Raw genomic sequence first — 20,690 nt, 5'->3', positions numbered from 1 at the left:
CGTTACGATGGAGAGCACAAGACAGTCAGAGGGAGAGCGTCAAGAAATGCACAGTTTCGTGCCGCCGAATTAAATGGATAGGACATCGGTGTTTACACTTTGGTGAGTACTGTAACAGAGAAAGAGGAGTTTAAGCAAATACTAAACACAACTACTCCCTCGCCTGCAAAAAGTTGTGATGGGATGCACTGAATTATTGATACCAAACAATGTGGAAGACTGTTGCATACTTACATGGATCGACCCTTGTATATAGCATGGCATGGGGCCATGCATGGCGGTGGCGCCCACTGTCCAGCATGCAAGGGATCCTTTATGTGCCACTGGCCTCACTTATTATATACACACAAAAAATTCTCTATATACCATTCAATGGTACATATGTGATGCCCCACGTATTATATACACACAAAAAATTCTCTCTCTCTATATATATATATCATTCAATGGTACATATGTGATGAGTATAAATTCCGATGTCACACACGGAATTTTTCCATTCATGAATGAAAGAGAAACCTGGGCCCTGCCCGTGCTGCTTGGCTGCGCATATATGTGCATTCTCCAGCTGCCCGGTGTGCATTCCGACCAAAAAAGATGGCGCGCCAGCCCGGAACGAAGGGATTTCTAGTGCCCACGTTAATTTGTTCCAACTACTCTATCTGAGTGGCAATCTTTCGACAAGTAAATTTAATTTTAGAGGTCGTGTGTTCCCTAACCTACCCCCTCTATCATGGACGGCTCAGCTGATAGTTCAGCCGATTTCTTCCGGTTCTACACAGATATTACCAACCATGCATTATATAGTAAGCAAAATCGGCGTTTAACTAGTAGAAGTGCAGTCTTTATGGTAGAAAGGTAGACACAAGTGAATAGTTGAAAGGGCATATGAAAATCTAGACCTATATAAGATGGATTAACAAGTTTAGAGACTTAGATTTTGCATTTTGAGAGTATATATATAAGGACCTACGGCCGGGAGGAGGAGCGTGGCAGCTGTCCTTGGCCGGCGAAAGGAAAAGAATACGTGGCATGGAGAGAGAATGACTACTGGGAACCAGGTGTAGCTAATGGTGTTACACTTCATCGATCCTATCCCTTCAAGTTTTTCCAATAAAAACACTCGACCCAAACACAAACACAAACACAAAGACGAGAAGATCCTGCCGGTACCAAACATCCCGCGGCGCCAAACTCTGGCAGCTATGGAAGCAAATAATGCAGCAACAGCGCACCGCCATGCATGTATGTGTGTGTCCGCCGTGTGCAATAATAGGGGGTGGGAACAATGGAGGAAGCAACGGCGAAAGTTTTGAAGCCGACTGCCGACGACACACTACCGTGATGCTGATGCCCGTTCTACACGGCAATTTGACCACGCCCAATCAGTGTGCGGAACACGCGTCGTAACCTCGGTACTGTTATTTCACTTTTGGACAAGATGTGATTTTCCTCCATCGAGCTAGCTTCTTCAAACGTTGGACCGTCATCCAGATCCAGTTTACCTGGAGTGAATCTAACTAAAAATACCACCAAACAAATAGTACTAGTTTACAGAGAATCACTCACGTGGAGTGTAGGGCCAGAGGCAAAAAATAGTACAGTACTTCAAATTATTTCTTTCTTTTCCTGAGCTAGAAATCAACCTATATCCTAATAGCCACGGTGTCTTTTACCAAATTTGCATGAGACGGGACTGTCAACGGTCAACCAATAGCTTATCTTTTTACTATAATATAGCTTATCTGCATGTAAATCGCTCACCTATGCTAGTGTTAAAAATAAAAGACCGTCAAATCTATATCTAAACTACAAATATCTCCTCCTCCATAAGCTTCTAGCCCTTTGAGAGATTATTCGTCTTTCTCGGTGGTTATTTGCAAATATGCATGGCCTACAATTGTTTTTTCTGCGAAGGTTTCTCACGTGGTGGACGATGTGCAGTTTGAACCTTGAAAACAAGGAACAACATTCAATTACTACTAGCAAATTCATAAAAAAATATTCATGACAAAGTATATTAATTATACTACATCGTCGACTACTTTATACATTAAAACAAGGCTAATAGCAAAGCTTATTGTGGACTTTATGCCGTTGTCGGGGCTGTCAGGCCTGCAACCCTGCCCTCCCGTAGGCTAAAAGTAATAGTGATAGTCGAATGATTGTTGTATTATTGATTAACAAGACCAACAATATATAGACTAGGCTCCAACCGGTTCATAGAAACAGTGCCCGGTAGAGATGGACGGTGATCATCTGTTTAGTACCTTCTAAGTATAGCCATGCACTAGAGATGGAAGGTGATCACCGTGCCATGCACGTATACAATAATGGTGGCATGCAATAGTAAAACAAGGAAGATGATCAATCTAAATATAGTAATCCAACACCCCCCCGCAGTCTGAACGTGGTCAGCCACCTGGAAGAATGTTCAGACTGGACCTGAATTCTGTGAACACCGATGAAGGCAATCCCTTGGTGAAGATATCAGCATACTGAGAGGTAGTAGGAACATGCAATACTCGAACAGCACCGGCCGCAACGCGCTCACGGACGAAGTGAAGATCGATCTCAATGTGCTTCGTACGCTGGTGATGTACTGGGTTCGAGGAAAGATAGACTGCACTAACATTGTCACAGAAAATAACAGTGGCGTGCTTCAGGGGAGAATGCATTTCCTGAAGGAGCTGACGGAGCCAGGTAGCCTCAGCAACGGCATTGGCCACTGCACGATACTCTGCTTCAGCACTTGAACGGGAAACAGTAGGCTGACGCTTGGATGACCAAGATATGAGGTTATCACCAAGAAAAACAGCATACCCAGAGGTTGAACGACGGGTGTCAGGACAACCGGCCCAATCAGCATCAGAGTAGGCAACCAAAGCAGAAACATCTGTGGGGCGAAGATGTAAGCCATGATCCAATGTCCCATGCAGATAGCGAAGAATACGTTTGATCAACGTATAATGTGGTTCCCGAGGATCATGCATGTGTAAACAAACTTGCTGAACAGCATAGGAAATGTCAGGCCGAGTGAAAGTGATATATTGCAGTGCGCCAGCAAGACCCCGATAGTGAGTCGGATCATCAACCGGTGGCCCGTCAGTACCAGAAAGCTTGCCATTCGTGTCGACAGGAGTAGAACATGGCTTACAGTCTATCATACCTGCACGTTCAAGAACTTCAAGAATATACTGTCGCTGAGAAAGATGAAATCCATTGGGCTGGCGAGTCACCGTGAGACCTAGAAAATGGTGTAAAGGGCCGAGATCTGTCATAGAGAATTCTTGCTGTAGAGCTGTAATCACCCACTGGAGCAGAGAGGCTGAAGATGCTGTCAGCACAATATCATCCACATAGAGAAGTAAATAAATTGTGTCATGGCCATGTTGATATATAAACAGGGAAGTGTCAGATTTGGCACTCACAAAGCCAAAAGAGAGAATGTGAGTGGCAAAACGACTGTACCAGGCACGCGGAGCTTGTTTCAACCCATACAGAGACTTGTTCAGACGACAGACATGATCAGGCCGAGAGCTATCAACGAAACCAGCAGGCTGTACACAATAGACAATCTCATCAAGGGTGCCATGCAAGAAAGCATTCTTCACATCGAGCTGATGGACAGGCCAACGATGGAAGAGAGCCACTGTGAGTACTGTACGAATGGTAGCAGGTTTGACAACCGGACTGAAAGTCTCATCAAAATCAATTCCAGGACGTTGAGTGAAACCACGAAGAACCCAGCGAGCCTTGTACCGCTCTAGTGAACCATCAGAGCGAAACTTGTGCCGATAAACCCATTTGCCAGTCACAATATTAGCACCCGAGGGACGAGGAACCAAGTCCCAGGTGTTATTCTTCTGAAGTGCAGAAAATTCCTCAGACATAGCGGCTCTCCAATTTTGATCGGCCAATGCTCCTCGGTAGGATTTGGGCACGGGAGACAAAGGAGCAACATGCAGATCAAGCCGTACCTTTGGTTGACGAAAGCCCCGTTTGCCACGCGTTAGCATGCTGTGGTCATTGGCTAGAGGCTGAGTAGTGACCGCATTTGGAGGCGCCGGCCGCTCAACAAGTGGCGTCAAACCGCTCAGAGGTGGCATGATCTCAGGCAGGCTCATGCTCCCTGAAGGAGCACCGGTGGTGCAGCCCGCACCAGACACCGGAGAGGCGATGCGCTCAGACGCACTCCCAGTGCGGTCCGCAGGAGTGGGCGAGGCTGAGGAAGTCGCATGGGGAGCACCGACCACCCGCGCGGACGTTGAGGCCGGAAGTAGTGGAGCACCGCTGGCAGCACCAGGATACGCAGTGGTGGTCGCGTCAGAGACCACCCCCGCGGACGTCGAGGCCGGAGGCAGCGTGGCACCGCTGGCAGCAACCTGGGGCAAGGAGCCAACAGGGGCAGCAGTGCGAGGAGCCATGGTACCTGAAACATGTGAGACACCAGGAAAAATAACAGGAGCAACATCCAACTCCGAGAGAAAATCAAAGTCAGAGGAAGGAGGCGAAGAGACTTCAGAAAAGGGAAATGAGGTCTCATCAAAAATGACATGACGCGAGATGATAATTCTATTGGTAGAAAGATCAAGACAGCGATACCCTTTATGTTCGGAGGGATAGCCGAGGAAGACACAGGCAGTGGAGCGCGGGGCTAGCTTGTGTGCAGCAGTGGAGGAAAGGTTGGGGTAACAGCGACAACCAAAGACACGAAGATGGTCATAGGAGGGTTGGGTTTTGAATAGGACAAAGAAAGGTGTGGCCGAGGCCAAGGTTTTAGTGGGATGGCGATTGAGAAGATAGGTGGCAGTATGAAGAGCCTCAACCCAGTACGACGGAGGCATGCTGGCTTGGAATAGAAGAGAGCGAAGGATATTATTAGTGGTGCGAATGATGCGCTCGGCCTTGCCATTTTGTGGCGAGGTATGGGGGCAAGACATGCGGAGAGTGACACCATGTGTGGCAAAGAACGTGCGGGAGGAGGAGTTATCAAACTCACGACCATTATCGCACTGAACGCTTTTAATGGTGACACCAAACTGGGTGGAGACATAGGCAAAAAATTGAGTGAGAGTAGAAAATGTGTCAGACTTGAGACGCAAGGGGAAGGTCCAGAGAAAGTGAGAGCAATCATCAAGAATGACTAAATAATATTTGTAGCCAGAAATACTAGGAACAGGGGATGTCCAAAGATCACAATGGATTAAATCAAAATTATTGATTGCTCGCGAACTGGAGGTGGGAAAGGGGAGACGTACATGACGACCTAATTGACAAGCATGACACAAGTGTTCGGAATTACTCTTATTGCAAGAAATAGCACATGATGACACGAGACTAGACAAGGCCTCATGACCGAGATGTCCAAGACGCCGATGCCAAAGAGTGGATGAAGAGACGCCGGCAGTGAGTGCTAAGGGCTGAAAAACCGATGATAGAAGCGGGTATAGCGGACCGGAACTATTGCACCTGACGATCACGTTCCGGGTTTTGAGGTCCTTCACAGAAAAGCCAGAGGGATCAAATTCAACAGAGCATTTATTGTCAATAGTAAACTGTCGAACGGAAATGAGATTTTTAATGAGGTGAGGAGAAACAAGAACATTATTTAAATGAAGAGGACCACATATGACAGGAAGGGTGGTAGAGCCGGTGTGAGTGACAGGTAAAAGAGAACCATTGCCAACGACAATATTGGACGGAGTAGAAAAAGAAGGAAGCTGCGAGGTGCAAAGATTACCGGAGTTGGATGTCATGTGAGTTTCAGCGCCTGTATCCATATACCATTCATTTGTTGGCGGTGGCTGAAGCGTCATCGTGTTGAAATTTGCAGCCAACATGTTGGCGTCCCAGGAGAAGGCGCCAGGATGTTGCAGCCATCCTGGTGGTGGCGGGTTGGCGCCGATGAAGCCAGGTGGAGCCGGCTGGGATGGCCCAGGCGGGGACGCCAGGAGGCCTGTTGAAGCAGCCGTCGGAGGCGGCCCAGGTAGCACGGATGGGCCGGCGTAGAAAGTCTGCGGAGGTGGGCCAGGGGGGCGCGGCGGGACGCCTGGTGGTCCTGGCAGGCCGGCCCAATACGCCTGGAAAGTGCCAAATGCATGTTGCCAGGGTGTGGGCCGTGGCGGCTGGCCAGCCCAAGTCGCGGTAGGGGGCATGGAACCAGGACCGCGACCTCCAGAGGTTTTCTTGCCGCCGCTGCCACGCCTTGTCTGCTTGCGTCCACCGCCGCCGGGTCCGCCGCTGTTGTGCTGAGAAGGAGGGGCCGAGGCAGCGAAGGCCTGAGGCGGCTGGGCAGACTTGGCAGCCATGTTGATTTCGGCGAGGCGAAGATCAGACTTGACTTCGGCGAACGTCGGGAACGGACGTTGACGCTGGATCAGCGCGCCGAGGTAGGAGAACCTGTCGTTGAGGCCCCGAATGACGTTGAGCACCAACGTACGGTCGCGAACGGGTTCGCCGAGATCTGCAAGCTGGTCAGCCATGGACTTGAGCCGGTGGCAGTAGTCGGAGATGGACAGACCGCCTTGGACGAAGGTGCGGAACTCGGCGTCGAGGAGAAGAGCGCGACTCTCCTTGTTCCCAATGAACTGCTGCTCGAGACCGAGCCACACGCGACGAGCAGTGGGAGGGCCATCGTCCCGGTTCATGACAACCTCGAGGAGCTCGGGATTGATGGTGCCGTAGAGCCAGGACAAGACAGTGCAGTCCATGCGTTTCCACATGGCGTCGGCGGAGCGGTCGTCGTCGGAAAGCACATGATCGACAAGCGCATAGCGCTCGAGAGTGTTGAGGAAGAGGCCACGCCATCGATTGTAGTGGGGTGACGTGAAGTCGAGGACGATGGGAACGAGAGACTTGACGTTGAGGATCACTGCTGCTTGAGCATGAAGAGCGGCAGTAGCCGCAGCGACCTCACCGGCGATGACCAGGGCATGGGCATCGGCGTCGCGGCGTTCCTGCTCCAAGCGCGCGGCTTCGCGACGCTCGGCCTCGATGCGCGCAGCCTCCAGGTGCGCAGCTTCTTGGCGAGCAGCCTCGCGGCGTTCTTCAGCAGTAAAGGCGGCGACGCGCTGCTCCAAAGCACGGCGAGCAGCAGCAGCTGCGACTTCGTCGTCGGCCATGGCAGCGAGATAGCGTGGTTAGGAAAGGCGGAAGCGATGGTTCGGAACGAACCTCTGTGATACCATGATAGTCGAATGATTGTTGTATTATTGATTAACAAGACCAACAATATATAGACTAGGCTCCAACCGGTTCATAGAAACAGTGCCCGGTAGAGATGGACGGTGATCACCTGTTTAGTACCTTCTAAGTATAGCCATGCACTAGAGATGGAAGGTGATCACCGTGCGTATACAATAATGGTGGCATGCAATAGTAAAACAAGGAAGATGATCAATCTAAATATAGTAATCCAACAAATAGGAGCGGATCTTCGTATCAGTCTAAATGTCTCACTCCGTAACCCACCATGCACCAACCACATTCGTATCGGACATGATCTTTTTGCCATTTTGTGGGATAGATGTCACGTAAAATACCATATTAATGACTCAGTTGTCATGACTGATTATTTAGTGTTATCTATAAAGATGATAAAAGATTAAATGTTTCCATCTGACACACACTCGCCACGACACCGACCTTGTCCCAATCTGTGTCCTAACCTTATCCGTTGATGTCTCGCACCCGCTATTCCCATTAGTTGTCGGCTCGTCGCTATCTGGCGCCTACCCTCCATCTCCTCCATAGTACAACCACAGCCTGCAGGCGCCCAGGCTCTAGACTAGTGGACGACAGTGGCTAATCAGCTAGGTTGCCTAACACAAGGTATCGACCGTCTGTTGCCATCGCCAGGGCAACATCGCCACGGTTGACCGGCTTAATAGGTCCTTTGATTCACTAATGGATTTGCCACTACGTACAATAAATATTCAGTCATTAAGGGTTTACTTCAGTTATTTAATTATTTGCATCAGGTTAAAAAATTACTGATGGTCAAAACCAAAATGTATTGATTGGACGCGTCAATTATTTGAAGATGGGAGCATCCTTGGATGAAAACGGTAATGGTAAACCGTAAACATATGTTTGGATGTCTAGAATCGTGGTAGGATGACCGAACTCCCGTAACAATCCGTCAATCCCGTCACACATTCAACATCGAGACGCGGAGACGGAGACTTGACCATCAGCAAGTAAGACTTGACCATCAGTCTGCAGAGCGGAGCGAGGTAACTGCATATGCATGCTAATGGCGAAGGCGACGAGTCAGCACACTTCACACAAGCTTTCGCGACGCCCATCGGCACTAGCTAGCTAGCTAGCAGGACGGCGGCGATGAGCTCCACCACCACAACCACAACACGTCTTCTCGTCATCCCGCTTGTCTACTTGATGCTCGTTGCCAGTGCCAGCCATAGTGCCCTCAGCTCCGCTTCTCTCTTCTTCGATGTCGACTTCTCCAACGCCTCCACGTTCAGCCTCGCGGACTTCACGACCGCCGGCGACGCCGCGTTCCACGGCCAACGCTTCGACCTCACGGCGAACGCGTACAGAGCGGGGATCTCCGACAGCGTCGGCCGGGTTGCGTACGCGCACCCGGTGCCTCTTCGGGACAACGCCACGGGCCAGGTGGCCAGTTTCACCACATCCTTCACCTTCGCCATCAACATCACCGACATGAACAACAAGGGGGACGGCATGGCCTTCTTCCTCGGCAATTACCCCTCGGGTCTGCCGCCCAGGTCGGAGGGAGGCGCACTCGGCCTCTGCACCGACTACTGCGTCAACCGGACCGCTGGCAGGGACAGGTTCGTGGCCGTGGAGTTCGACACGTTCGACGACTCCTGGGATCCCCACCTGACCTACGACCACATGGGGATCAACGTGAACTCCGTCGTGTCCGTGGCCAACATCTCGCTGCCGAGCTTCAGCCTGAACGGGCAGATGAGCGCGCGGGTGGACTACAACAGCAGCACCAGCGTGATGGGCGTTGACCTGAGATTCGACCGCAGCCCCAAGTTCGGCAGCGCTACGCCTATCTTCAACGTGAGCGCCAAGGTGGATCTCAGCTCCGCGCTGCCGGAGCAGGTGGCCATCGGTTTCTCGGCGGCGACCGGCGCGTCCATCGAGCTCCACCAGTTGCTCTCTTGGTCCTTCAGCTCGGTAGCTCCTGGGACTGGGAGCCCAACCGATCCAGGTACGCGGTACGACCGTACGAGCACACACACGGAAGTAGTAGGCAACTGATCCCTGCCACTGACAACCTACTACATACACTACACATGCACCATTGATGAATCATTTGATGTCGTTATATATGCATGAACGTCTGTAGGTGCTTTGGCTTCATCGAATCCCAGAACAGGACTGAAAGTTGCTCTTGGAATCACTAGCTCGATATCCATCTTGCTCTGCGCGGCAGTTGTTGCTCTGCTCCGTGCACTACGAAGGAAACACCTGGCGTTGGCTGAGATACAGCTAGAATCGGATGCTCGAGGAAGGCTCTGTTAGCAACAACTGGGAAGGGGATCCAAGAGGAAGAGCTCAGAGGAGAATAAGACTTGGAGAAGGGAATAGCTGGGAGGAAGACGAGTTTGTCTGATATTTGATAGCTAAATTGTTCATGCCCCTATTACACAAGTGTTTGTCTTTTATATAGTACTACTCGAACATCAAGCGACCCATAGATAGCTGACCCACTACTTGGCCCATATTGGCTCAGTAACCTTGGCGTTTGGACGATGGACTCTCACGTGCCGTGGCTTGTTCTCGTTGTCTGCTCATTGCTCCTGTCTGAGATGCTGACATTCCCCACCGCTTGAAATACAGCTTGTCCCCAAGCTGTGATATGCATAACCACCAGGATCCCAAACTAAGACTTTGAAATTGCCTTGGCCACTAGCAACAGCACCTAGACTAGAAGAAACAAGGCCAACAACCATATCAATTCCTGAACCAGCTCGACAAACGATTGCTGTGGAGGAATGGCTTGGGTTGGCTTTCTCAAATGGTTCACCGAACGTAGCTGAGATTGGATCACTAATGGTGATGGGGAAGCGGTCGAGCTTGGCTTGCTTTGCCACAGTAACCGAAAGTCTTCCCAGAGCTTGAAGCTCCCAGTCACTCGTATCCACATTGACACCAAGTTGGACAAAAAATCCATGAACTGCAGTTAAGCTTCCTCCAATGGTATGAATGGTGTACTGAATTTTTTGCTCTTCTATCTTTGGTGACATATTTCCAAGAGAAAATGTGCTGAACCTCAGAGATTTTATTCCCAAAGGCCGGTAATTATCCATCAGTGGCTCCCAATCGTCGTCCAACAGCAGCATGAAATTCGTCTTGTTGAACACTCTGTAGAGCACACCAAAGAATCGGACAAACAACTTTTGCTTGTCACGGGAAGTGACTGACGACTGGACATATGGCTGACATTTCTCCATTCTTGAGCTTCGGCTGGCTCCCAAGCCGATGGAAATTTTTGATACCGCCAAGATGATATGCCATGGAATGTGCCAGTCTGTAATGCGGAATAGCAGATCGCAGCCACACCAGACCTGGACATCTGACACCCCTACCACTATGTAGTCACCAGTTGAAAGGTTGAGCTCGGTATTGCCCTCTGCTCCATATGACTGGATTTGGATTGCCTCAACCAGGAAATACTCCACGATCTGGAAGTTGCCTCCTGTCTTAATAGCTTGCTGTTTGGTAAGGACAACAACAAGCATGTGTTCGTTGTTCTTAAGATCATTGCAGCCGCCACTAACTTTCTTCAAAAGATGGTACCACGAAGGCCCTTCTCCAGGAGTCGATCTCAAAATGTCTACAATGAAGTTGATACGTTCCCAATCAGGCTTATATGCATCTGTGTAAGCTTGAACAGCAGCATATGTCATATCCTGTGTTATGCCTCTACAGATAGCATTCGAGTCAGGTGCTTTGATACAGTCGAACAGAACTGAAAATCCCAGCAAGCTAAACAACATCAGATAATGATGGAGATTGATAACATGAGCTCTCAGTAGATCAACCACGCTTTGAGGGAGCTTCTCGATCAATGATAGAAGCAGCCATTGACCGGTGTCAGGAAGCGGCGTGACAGTTCTCATGTGTTTTGACCCAAGCACACCAATGATCTCGGCAACCAGTTTGCGCACGGGGCTGGCCTCCTCGGTGTGGCGGTCGGTGATGCTCACAACACGGTTGGATTGCATAGGTGGTGGCCATGGTTGTCTCTGCATCACTGCATCCCAGCTGCAACTGACCGGAGGCGAGAAACAACTCTGTGTGAGGATGAAGCAATTCATCAAACACCTGTTGGGCGTAGTGGCGAGAACCTCGTCCTCCTTGCTCGGCGGCGTGTACAATCGCATACACGGCTTCCCGTCAACGCTGGTGCAGTCGAAGACATGCGTGCCGGTGGGGATGCCGAGCACCTGGTCCGGCGACGGTAGGGAGAAGTGGATGAGGTGGACGTGGCGGGACAGCTTCGTCCTGTCGACGAACCGACAGCAGATCTTCTCGCGCAGGTTGGGTAGCGCGGCGGTCGCGGGGACCTTGTCGGCTTCGCTGTGAGACAGCTCAGTGTCGCCGCTGCCGTGGACGGCGATGACGGGGACGACCCAGTCGTAGGGAGAGTCTGGATCTGAATCCAGGAGGCTGCGGTGGAAGCAGGGCTCCTCGTCGAAGATGGGACCCTCGTCGAACTCGGAGGTAGGAAGGATGTCGACGTCGACTCCGACGTGGTTGCCGTCGCAGTCCCGGAGTAGGTGCTGACGATGGAGGACCGGGTTGGGGACGGAGTAAATGCCGCGGTTGAGGTATATTGTCGAACACTTGGTGGGCGTGATGGTGAGAACCTCCTCCTCCTCTGCGTCGGTGTTGGGGACGAGCGCGGGGTTCATCGCCTGGTCTGGTGACGACAAGGAGAAACGGAGGCGGCGGACTTCGCCGGACAACTCCGTCCCGCCGATGAGGACCTTCTCGTGCGGGTCCCGATGGAACAACACCGCGCCCTCGGGGAGGCACGGGTAGCGCGGTGATCCGCTGCTGTCGATGTTCGAGTCGAGCGGCGCATAGACGAGGACAACGCCTGAATCGTCGTCAGCCGCGTTGGCGCTCGCGGCATCCTCGTCCAACACGTCGAGCTCCTGGAGGAGGTCATCGTCGGGGTTGGCGAGAGTATCGACAAACGGCTGTGGCATGGTGTAGCAGTCGTCGTCGTAGAGCGGCGGAATGTAGCGGTCGGATATGGAGCCGGCGAGGAGCGTGGTCGACGAAGACATCTCGTCGGACCCCAGGGACGCAAGCACCGTGGCGGTCTGCTGCAGGCCAAAGTCGTTTCCCGAATCCAAGGACGCCACCTTCGCAGCGTCGTCGTGGACGAGAGGCGGAAGGATTGCCTCGTCGCGGTACTGTGTGTTGACGATGGAAGAAGGAGGCACGGATCCGTCGAAGGGGGAAGTGTGCTCGCGTGCGTACTGCTCGCCGCAGCGACCCACCAGCGCATCGGTCAAGCGTGCCTCCATGCGCGCCAGTGCGTCTAGAATATCCTGCATCGTGGCCTCCATCGAGATTGAGTCCTAGTCTGATACCAAATGTTAGCAACACCTGGGAAGGGGATCCAAGAGGAAGAGCTCAGAGGAGAATAAGACTTGGAGAAGGGAATAGCTGGGAGGAAGACGAGTTTGTCTGATATTTGATAGCTAAATTGTTCATGCCCCTATTACACAAGTGTTTGTCTTTTATATAGTACTACTCGAACATCAAGCGACCCATAGATAGCTGACCCACTACTTGGCCCATATTGGCTCAGTAACCTTGGCGTTTGGACGATGGACTCTCACGTGCCGTGGCTTGTTCTCGTTGTCTGCTCATTGCTCCTGTCTGAGATGCTGACAGGCTCATGGACGAGGAGTTTGAGAAGGGCTCGGGGCCCAAGAGGTTCGAGTACGGCCAACTTTCTGTCGCGACCAAGGGCTTCTCGGAGGAGGAGAAGCTCGGGGAAGGCGGTTTCGGCGCAGTTTACAGAGGGTTTCTGAAAGAGCTGGACCTCCACGTCGCCATCAAGAGAGTCTCGAGGGGTTCAGAGCAAGGGAGGAAAGAATACAGCTCCGAGGTGAGGATCATAAGCCGGCTCAGGCATCGGAACCTTGTGCAGCTCATTGGATGGTGCCATCAGGGCAAGGAGCTGCTGCTGGTGTATGAACTGATGCCCAACGGCAGCCTCGACACCCATCTCTACAACCCGACTGTTCTCCTAACATGGCCAGTCAGGTAAGGGTGAAAACGTTACGTGAATGTGTCCGTTCGATGTGGGCAGAGCAAACAGAATACACGCTGCAGATCTGGATGTCGATCTGGCTGTGTTATGCTGTGCAGGTTCAAGATCGTGCTCGGCTTGGGATCTGCGCTCCTCTACCTTCACCAGGAGTGGGAGCAGTGCGTGGTGCACAGGGACGTGAAGCCGAGCAACATCATGCTCGACGCGTCCTTCGCCGCAAAGCTAGGCGACTTCGGCCTCGCCAGGCTTGTCGACCACGGCCGTGGATCGCACACGACAAACCTCGCGGGCACCATGGGTTACATGGACCCGGAGTGCCTCGTCGCCGGCCGCGCGGGCCCGGAGTCGGACGTGTACAGCTTCGGCGTCGTGCTCCTCGAGATCGCCTGCGGCCGGCCGCCCGTGGTGCCCGAGCAGGAAGACCAGGGCAGGACGCGCCTGGTGGAGTGGGTCTGGGGCTTGTACGGACGAAGAGCCGTTCTTGAAGCGGCGGACGAGCGGATGGGCGGCGACTTCGACCGCGGAGAGATGGAGCGGGTGATGGTTGTCGGGCTGGCGTGCGCTCATCCGGACTGTAGTCTGAGGCCTTCCATCAGGCAGGCTGTGAGCATGCTGCAGTGTGAGGTGACGCTGCCAACGCTGCCTGCCAAGATGCCTACTCCAAAGTACTCGTGACTCGCTCGCTGCCTGCTACCCCGAGGTATAGTACTGGACTAGGGTTTATACATGGCGTACGTATTCATAGCTAATTTTTTATGGGGGATTAAATCCTGTATTCTGAAATGGAGGGTTGATTCGAATTTGCCCTACCGAGAGGCTAAATTTCTGTAGAACTCCAATTGAACTAGCAAGCTATAAATTTCTTTAGATTTCCAATTGAACTAGCAAGGGCCCTGCACTTCATGCACAATTGTGCTGCTAGATTCAAGGATGACCTGATCTCAGTATGCAATGGTATTGTTAACATTAAAACAACTGAGACCTTCGATCTATGTATATTTATAGATCTTACTATTGGTTACTGTTGCTAGTTGGAGACTCCAAACGGAGGCTCCACGTTAATCTTCACGAGACATACTAGGAAAAATAAACTACTCTATATGTTGCATCTAATGAACGAGGATTCCAAACAGCTCTGCCTAGTGGGCTGCTGGCCTTGATAAAATTTGCGGTCGCTATAACGGGCTGCCTTTTTTTGGCATCACCAGTGTGGACGTACGAGAAAATCTGCTTTCACGCACCAGCCCATAGTTGCCGCTTCGTTTCCTAGCCGGTGACTACGATCTTGGATTTACACAACGGCCCACGTCTATATCAAACATTTGGATGATCAGGCCCAGCTAGCTAGGCCTATTATGCTATGGCTTGCCTTTTGAGAACAATCTCTAGTCTTGACAAAAAAAAACGCCGGATCTGACTCCATATGAGGAACTGCGGGTTGCGATGTCGCGAGGTCACGAGCAGGATGATCCAGCTAGAGCATCGGAATCGATACCAAGAGTGCAGTCCTAACTCACGAGCTGTCTTGGTGAGTGGTCGCCCACAGGGTCGAGTGGTACTCCCACGGAACTTTAGGCATCATCTTTTTTGCAGCACCGGTTCCCTTTCTAGATTCAGCAGCGACAGCAGGCTACTACAGCTCACCAAAAAGCGGCGTACTCGTCTTCGCAGTTACTGTAGCTAAGCTGAGACGACAGGTTGGTCTTCAGTTCAGTCTTCAGTGTGGTGGCTCGGAATTGTTGAACGGTAAATGCGCTCATGGCTGGAAGAGTGGAAGTGGAAGCAGCCGACGGGCACGGGCACGGGCATTGCCGCTGCCAGTCGCCCTCGTCCGCTCGGCACGGTCAGCAGCACTGACTAGCAGTCGTCGGTCGGCACTCGGCGCCACCAACCAACAGGCGAAAACCTGCCCAGGTTTCGTGCCGGAAAGAAAGAAAGAAAGAAAGAAAGAAAGAAGGGTCGGAAACTTGGAATCGCGCCCTCGCTCTGGTCCAGCTCCCGCGGCGCGCGTCGGTGAGATAGGCGGCAGCGCCGATCGAAGCTTGAGACGTTCTGTTGGGCGCAGTCACCTGACCTGACGTGACGAAAGAGAAGTAGTAGGACTTGTTGGCGGTGCGCAAACCTTTGGCCGGCTCCCACCTCCCAGTTCAGACTGGCATATGCGCTCGCGGTTGCGCGTCAGCAGATTGGCATGTACGTTACCCGGGGCGAAGGGTGGTGACACCGTGACAGTGACACCGCGGCGCCTCGCTGTTTCAGCTGTGAGATCGCGACAAGGAGAAAAAGGACGAAGCTGCTGCGTCGCGGCGACGGGGACAGGGAGGGTGGTGACACAGTGACAGTAGTTTGCCTTGCCCGCGGCGTCAAATTCAAGGTCAGAATCCACTAATCCTCGAACACGCCCGACTTGCTGGGTTCGAAAATAGAAAGGCGATCAGGCGCGCACGTTCTTGCAACAAGCTAGTTGCCAGTTGCCACGCGGTGTTGGCCATCAAGTTGCCCTCGTTCGGAAATGAAACATGGGGCGCTCGCTCAGCCGCTGCATCGCAGAAGGTGCCGAATTGACAGGTCTGGCATTTTAGCAGCGTACGGTCGCCCGCCGAACTCCTGCGCTCGATCCGATGCTGCAGTCTCTCTCCCGCCGATGCGGATGATCCTGGCCTGGCTAGTTCCAGCCTATCAGAGCCACCAGGAGCTGCTTGCCGGCGGCCGGCGGGTAATGATTCCACCCACCTGTCAGCGCGAACGGGGACGCGGGCACGAGTCCACGATTTCCCAACCGAAACGCGCGAGTTATTACGCTTTATGCGCCCGTGCCGTGAGGCCGTGACCCCAAACGCTCCTTCCTCGCTTGATTACTAGAGCGTTTCCTCCCTCCGCGCATCGCAGCCAACCTCACCCTGTGCCTCAGATCTCGCCCACCTGGTAGACTCGCCACTCCGTCCGCCTCCTCCCCGCCTCGATCGCCGTCGAGCTCCTCTCCCCCACGCTTGACTAACCCCACCTGCGCTTGGATTGGTGGCCAGGGAGAGGCGCGGAGGCGACGCGCCCAGCTACCTACCGGTTCCATACTCTGAAGTCTGAACTGGCCTCAGCTGTTCCACCACCTCGCTGTTCTTGGCCCAGCTGCTCTGCTCTTGTCGAGGGATGATGGTCCAGTGCTCCTCCAACAAGGCTCCACACCGACATTGAGCTACTGTGCCTTAGCGCTGCCGGTCCGGGGTCGCTCTCTGTGGGCCGTGGCGGCTGTCCGATGGGCTGCACCGGGTCCAGGCACGCGCTGCGCGGCGGCGTCCGGGGTGGCAGCCGGTCGCCGCGCGCGCGGAGCCGCTCCGGCGGCGTCCACCACACCGTCGCGCTCAAGTCCTCCACGCTGGGGTCGCTCAGCCTCGACCGGGACCGGGACGACGACGGCGCTCTAGCAGGCGCGGCGAAGACGCTGATGCGGCGGCAGAAACAACAAGTGCGAGGCTCGCCGGCCAAGGCGCCTGCTCGCGAGCCCGAGGTGATCAACGTGTGGGAGCTCATGGACGGCCTCGACGACGACGGCAAGGACGATGAGGAGGGGGGCGACGCCGACGCCGACGCCGAGGGGCGGCGGGAGAAGTCGGCGACAGGGTCACCCGCCGAGTTCGACTTCGACCCGGACGTCATCGCCGCGTTCCGGAAGGCGCTGGATGAGAACCCCCCGCCGCCGCCGTCGGACGTCCCCGGCAACGAGGGGTGTGTCGACAAGAAGCCTGACGGCCCGGGCGGCGAGGTGGGCGTCAAGGTCAAGCAGCGGGAGCGCGAGATACAGAGGTTCCCTGGCATCGTGCGCGCGCGGGTCAGCGCGTTCCAGCAGAGGATCGACGCGAAGCTGCTCGCCAAGCTGGCACCGCCGCCGCCCCCGGATAGCGCCCGGAAGGTGGTGCTGTACCTGACCAGCCTCCGTGGCGTCCGCAAGACGTACGAGGACTGCTGGTCCACCAGGTCCGTCCTCCGGAGCTACGGCGTGCGCGTCGACGAGCGCGACCTGTCGATGCACTCGGGGTTCAAGGACGAGCTCCACGCCGCGCTGGGCTCCAGCCCCAACGCGGGCAGGCTCCCGCAGGCGTTCGCGGACGGCAGGCACCTGGGCGGCGCCGAGGAGGTCCGCCGGATGCACGAGGCCGGCGAGCTGGCGAGGGCGCTCGAGGCCTGCGACGTAGTAGTAGCGCCCCCGCCGAGCTCCGGCGGCAAGGGCGTTGTCCTGGACGCGTGCTCCGGCTGCGGCGGCGTGCGGTTCGTGCCCTGCGAGGACTGCTCCGGCAGCTGCAAGGTGTTCGTCGAGGAGGTGGGCACGTTCAGGCGGTGCCCCGAGTGCAACGAGAACGGGCTGGTGCGGTGTCCTCTCTGCTCCTCGTGAACAAATCTCAGACACTTTTGAATTTTGATTTGTACGTAAGATCGTTGAGGAGTATTTGTCCTTCTAGCTGAGGGTTTGTACAGGAGTTACACGCATGTGTAACTTTACTAGGACTGATGAAGCAACAGATGATCGTATTTATGCTTTGTTGATGACTGGATTTCAAAGTGTACAAGCACAAGACGTGACAACAATCGAATGAGCTGATATGCATTAGAATTGCACCTCCTGTTGTTTGCTTCTGGAGTACATTGCGTGTTAAAGAGATTTGCTAGTGGAACCATGCGAGCCCTTGACACTTGACAACAAGACGCCGCTGATGCCACTTCTGCCTTTGTGAAGTAGCTGTCTTTTTGGTTGCTGCTACCCTCCGTGAAACTCGCCTGATCGGCCCTTTTCTCAGTGACGCGCCATTTGAACCAGGGGGATACGTGAACCGGATGAAGCAGGTAGGCGGCGTTTGTCCCCGCATTGATACGCCAATGCCACGTGGGCGCCGTCTCCGGCACAGACAAATGACAGTTGTAAGTCTTTATTGCAGGGGAACATTGGATTATATACAGACTGTAGGGGTACTCTCCCAAGGGGTGCGATCCTTGGGTAGTAACCCATCGGATAGGTTTGATCACATGTGTTGGTGCCTTTTTGGTCACCAAACACTATAATGAACCGTTTGGCGGTACTTGGCACCTTTAGATGATGTAGGGTCAAATAAAGTGGTTATCCTAAATGTGGGGCAAAACCTCTATGATGGTCACCACCTATTTGGGACCAAATAGCAACGAACCTTAGGGCCTTCTCGTGATGAGCAATACCTTGGGTTCGGCTCCGCAAGGTGAACAGTAGTGGCGGCCTGCGACAGGTCGCCGGATCGCCTGGTAGTGCCCTCTGCGACAGCGCGGACGGTCCGCGACCTGGGCGCAGGAGCGGTGTCTTCCCTGCGTCACACCGGACGGTCCGCAGCTCTGGGCCGGACGGTCCGCGACCTGGCGACAGGGTCGTCTTCCTCCTTGCTGGAATCTAGATCTCGTCCCCTGGGGGAAAGATCTTAAGGTGCTCCGGGTCGACAGGTCACCCGGGGCGTCCCCAGACGACGTGGAGTCGCCTAGGAATTAAGAGATCAAATCGAGGAAGAGGTCTTGGATGGACAACTAGATCTTGCCCCCCGGGAGGGGTGAGATCTTAGGGTCGTCTTGGGATCGGCAGGCCACCCAAGACAGATCTAGACGACGTAAAGTCGAATAGGGGTGGAGGTGGATATGCGGAAGGCTACAACTAGAACTATGCTACATCTACTCCTAGGGCGGGAAAAGTAAATAAGGTAATTGGTTCGATTGGAATGTGTTCGGGGGTTCTCAATCGGCTGTACCCCTTTATATTTATAGGGGAGGAGGTCTGGACCTTTTCCTAAGAGATAGCCAGCAAACTCCCATGTGATTAGATGGATAACCACACACGAGATAAGGATAAACATCCGAGTTAATCTAATCTCGGGACACGCGGACCGTCCGGGCCCAAGGGTCGGACCGTCCGCTCATTTTGGTGTCCAACATATGCCCCCTGCCTTTTGGTGGAGCTTGGCGAACCAAAAGCATCAGCGAAAACTTCGGAAACAATTGACCTCATGAGCTTTTGTTCCCGAAGTAAGGACTCAGCTCGATGCAAGTCATCGGCTCTTGCGATCATATAATATAAATACTTGATGGAACTTTAATGCATAGAGGCCGTTTCGGATTGCATCCTCTTCGGCCATGTCTACCTGATCAACCTGTCAATAGGCAAAAACTTGTGGTGCCCCCCAGCCTAAATAAGCAAACAGATTAGGCCAGTAATACAAATTCATCGCCGTACCACCCCACACATGAGCAGGACAACACATCGGCGATGGATAGAACGGGACGCACCATGCTATCCCCGGAGGAGGATGACAAGGCGATCTTGGTTGTGCTACCCTTTGGGTCCGTTTAGTCGGCTTTTGCTTCCGCACAGGTCGCCCTTTTGACTTCGTTTGTTTTATTGGCCGGTTGTGTGGAACGACCTTTTTCATATATTTGGCAAGCAACTGACCAAAAGTAGGACCGACTCTACTGAGTCGTCCAGACGTCTTAGTAGTGTTTTGTTTCCTAACACTTGTGTTGGAACGTTGTGGTCCGATGGTCTGAGGTTGTTGCTTCTGACCATCTGCGGACCGTCCGGCCATCATAGCCGGACTATCCGTGCCTGTCTCGGACTGTTCGGCCTTAGTACCCGGATCGTCTGGCGTACGCAGGACAGGTGACCATGATCGGATGTCCGATCGTGCTTGCCCCCCGGTGCCTCCGGTCTTTCTTTTGTCCGGAGCCTTCAGAGTAACCATTCTGTGTGACATATTTGGTGTGAGATGATCACCAATGATGATATTTTTATTTTTACTTTCATCGGCCGCACAAGGCCGAATTATGGCCTTTTTGCTCGTTGGCTCTAATGTGGTGACAGGAACAGACGGCCTGTCAATTTTCACCTCTTTTTGAAACCTCAACCGGCCTTCGTTTATAGCCGATTGTATTTGCCGACGGAAGACGACACAATCATTGGTGTTATGGAGAAAGTAGCCATGCCATTTGCAATAAACGCGCCCTTTTAATTGTTCAACCGGAGGAATAACATGTGACAATTTAATATTACCATGTTTAAGCAACTCATCAAATATTTTATCACATTTAGTAATATTAAATGTGAACTTAACTTTTTCCTTTTGTGTCGAGTGCGGGTGAGAGCGAACAGAAGGTTTGGCCTTAGTGGGCCAAACAAGCTCAGGGACATGTGACTTTTTTGGTTCTTGGGGCTTGGGTGGCCGGTTATATTTATGTCGGCCTTCCGCATTAGGCGGATCACAAGTGACTTCTGGTGCTCCGGACGGTACGACCTGCACAGTCGGACGGTCTGCGGGTGGATCGGACGGTCTGGTACTATCCTCGGACTGTCCGGTCACGTCAGGCAACACCTATGACCCTTGTGGTGGGCTCTGTG

At 53.2% G+C, this 20,690-nt stretch overlaps 5 protein-coding genes and 1 long non-coding RNA gene across 6 annotated transcripts; 3 read left to right on the top strand and 3 right to left on the bottom strand.

Annotated features, from left to right (window-relative positions):
* Positions 1-5,136: 5,136 nt before the first annotated feature.
* On the bottom strand, positions 5,137-7,208 carry LOC103627744 (uncharacterized). The gene is made up of 2 exons (XM_008648052.2): positions 5,744-7,208; positions 5,137-5,501 (listed from the first exon to the last, which is right to left on the bottom strand). Exons 1-2 carry the CDS (start codon positions 7,122-7,124, stop codon positions 5,464-5,466), a joined length of 1,419 nt encoding a protein of 472 aa, XP_008646274.1. The 5' UTR covers positions 7,125-7,208; the 3' UTR covers positions 5,137-5,463.
* Positions 7,209-8,161: 953 nt separating this feature from the next.
* LOC100193302 (uncharacterized) lies at positions 8,162-9,665 on the top strand. The gene is made up of 2 exons (NM_001138441.2): positions 8,162-9,205; positions 9,344-9,665. The coding sequence occupies exons 1-2, from the start codon at positions 8,344-8,346 to the stop codon at positions 9,517-9,519; spliced, it is 1,038 nt and encodes a 345-aa protein (NP_001131913.2). The 5' UTR covers positions 8,162-8,343; the 3' UTR covers positions 9,520-9,665.
* LOC118472113 (uncharacterized) lies at positions 9,242-12,705 on the bottom strand. Its single transcript, XR_004849748.1, has 2 exons — positions 12,622-12,705; positions 9,242-9,525 (listed from the first exon to the last, which is right to left on the bottom strand). It is a non-coding gene; the product is annotated as an uncharacterized lncRNA (long non-coding RNA).
* Positions 9,583-12,595, bottom strand: LOC100278754 (uncharacterized). Its single transcript, XM_008648050.4, has one exon. It carries the CDS (start codon positions 12,579-12,581, stop codon positions 9,789-9,791), a length of 2,793 nt encoding a protein of 930 aa, XP_008646272.2. The 5' UTR covers positions 12,582-12,595; the 3' UTR covers positions 9,583-9,788.
* Positions 12,706-12,903: 198 nt separating the features above from the next.
* Positions 12,904-14,431, top strand: LOC111589355 (uncharacterized). Its single transcript, XM_023300212.2, has 2 exons — positions 12,904-13,287; positions 13,393-14,431. Exons 1-2 carry the CDS (start codon positions 12,917-12,919, stop codon positions 13,967-13,969), a joined length of 948 nt encoding a protein of 315 aa, XP_023155980.1. The 5' UTR covers positions 12,904-12,916; the 3' UTR covers positions 13,970-14,431.
* A 1,537-nt stretch (positions 14,432-15,968) lies between these two features.
* LOC100279402 (uncharacterized) lies at positions 15,969-17,904 on the top strand. Its single transcript, NM_001152414.1, has 2 exons — positions 15,969-16,219; positions 16,321-17,904. The coding sequence occupies exon 2, from the start codon at positions 16,548-16,550 to the stop codon at positions 17,679-17,681; it is 1,134 nt and encodes a 377-aa protein (NP_001145886.1). The 5' UTR covers positions 15,969-16,219; positions 16,321-16,547; the 3' UTR covers positions 17,682-17,904.
* The last annotated feature ends 2,786 nt before the right edge of the window (positions 17,905-20,690 follow it).

This window comes from Zea mays, chromosome 5, assembly GCF_902167145.1.
Source record: "Zea mays cultivar B73 chromosome 5, Zm-B73-REFERENCE-NAM-5.0, whole genome shotgun sequence".
NCBI classification, from domain to species: Eukaryota; Viridiplantae; Streptophyta; class Magnoliopsida; order Poales; family Poaceae; genus Zea; species Zea mays.
This window is presented reverse-complemented; position numbering and strand designations above follow the sequence as displayed.

Bases quoted from the DNA above. Each gene is read 5' to 3' on its own strand.
- LOC100193302 (NM_001138441.2), top strand. From the start codon at position 8,344: ATGAGCTCCACCACCACAACCACAACACGTCTTCTCGTCATCCCGCTT. The intron at 9,206-9,343 runs GTACGCGGTACG...GAACGTCTGTAG, and splicing joins TGGGAGCCCAACCGATCCAG to GTGCTTTGGCTTCATCGAAT.
- LOC103627744 (XM_008648052.2), bottom strand. From the start codon at position 7,124: ATGGCCGACGACGAAGTCGCAGCTGCTGCTGCTCGCCGTGCTTTGGAG. The intron at 5,502-5,743 runs GTAATCTTTGCA...TTTTCTGTGAAG, and splicing joins TCACATGACATCCAACTCCG to GACCTCAAAACCCGGAACGT.
- LOC100279402 (NM_001152414.1), top strand. From the start codon at position 16,548: ATGGGCTGCACCGGGTCCAGGCACGCGCTGCGCGGCGGCGTCCGGGGT.
- LOC100278754 (XM_008648050.4), bottom strand. From the start codon at position 12,581: ATGGAGGCCACGATGCAGGATATTCTAGACGCACTGGCGCGCATGGAG.
- LOC111589355 (XM_023300212.2), top strand. From the start codon at position 12,917: ATGGACGAGGAGTTTGAGAAGGGCTCGGGGCCCAAGAGGTTCGAGTAC. The intron at 13,288-13,392 runs GTAAGGGTGAAA...TATGCTGTGCAG, and splicing joins CTCCTAACATGGCCAGTCAG to GTTCAAGATCGTGCTCGGCT.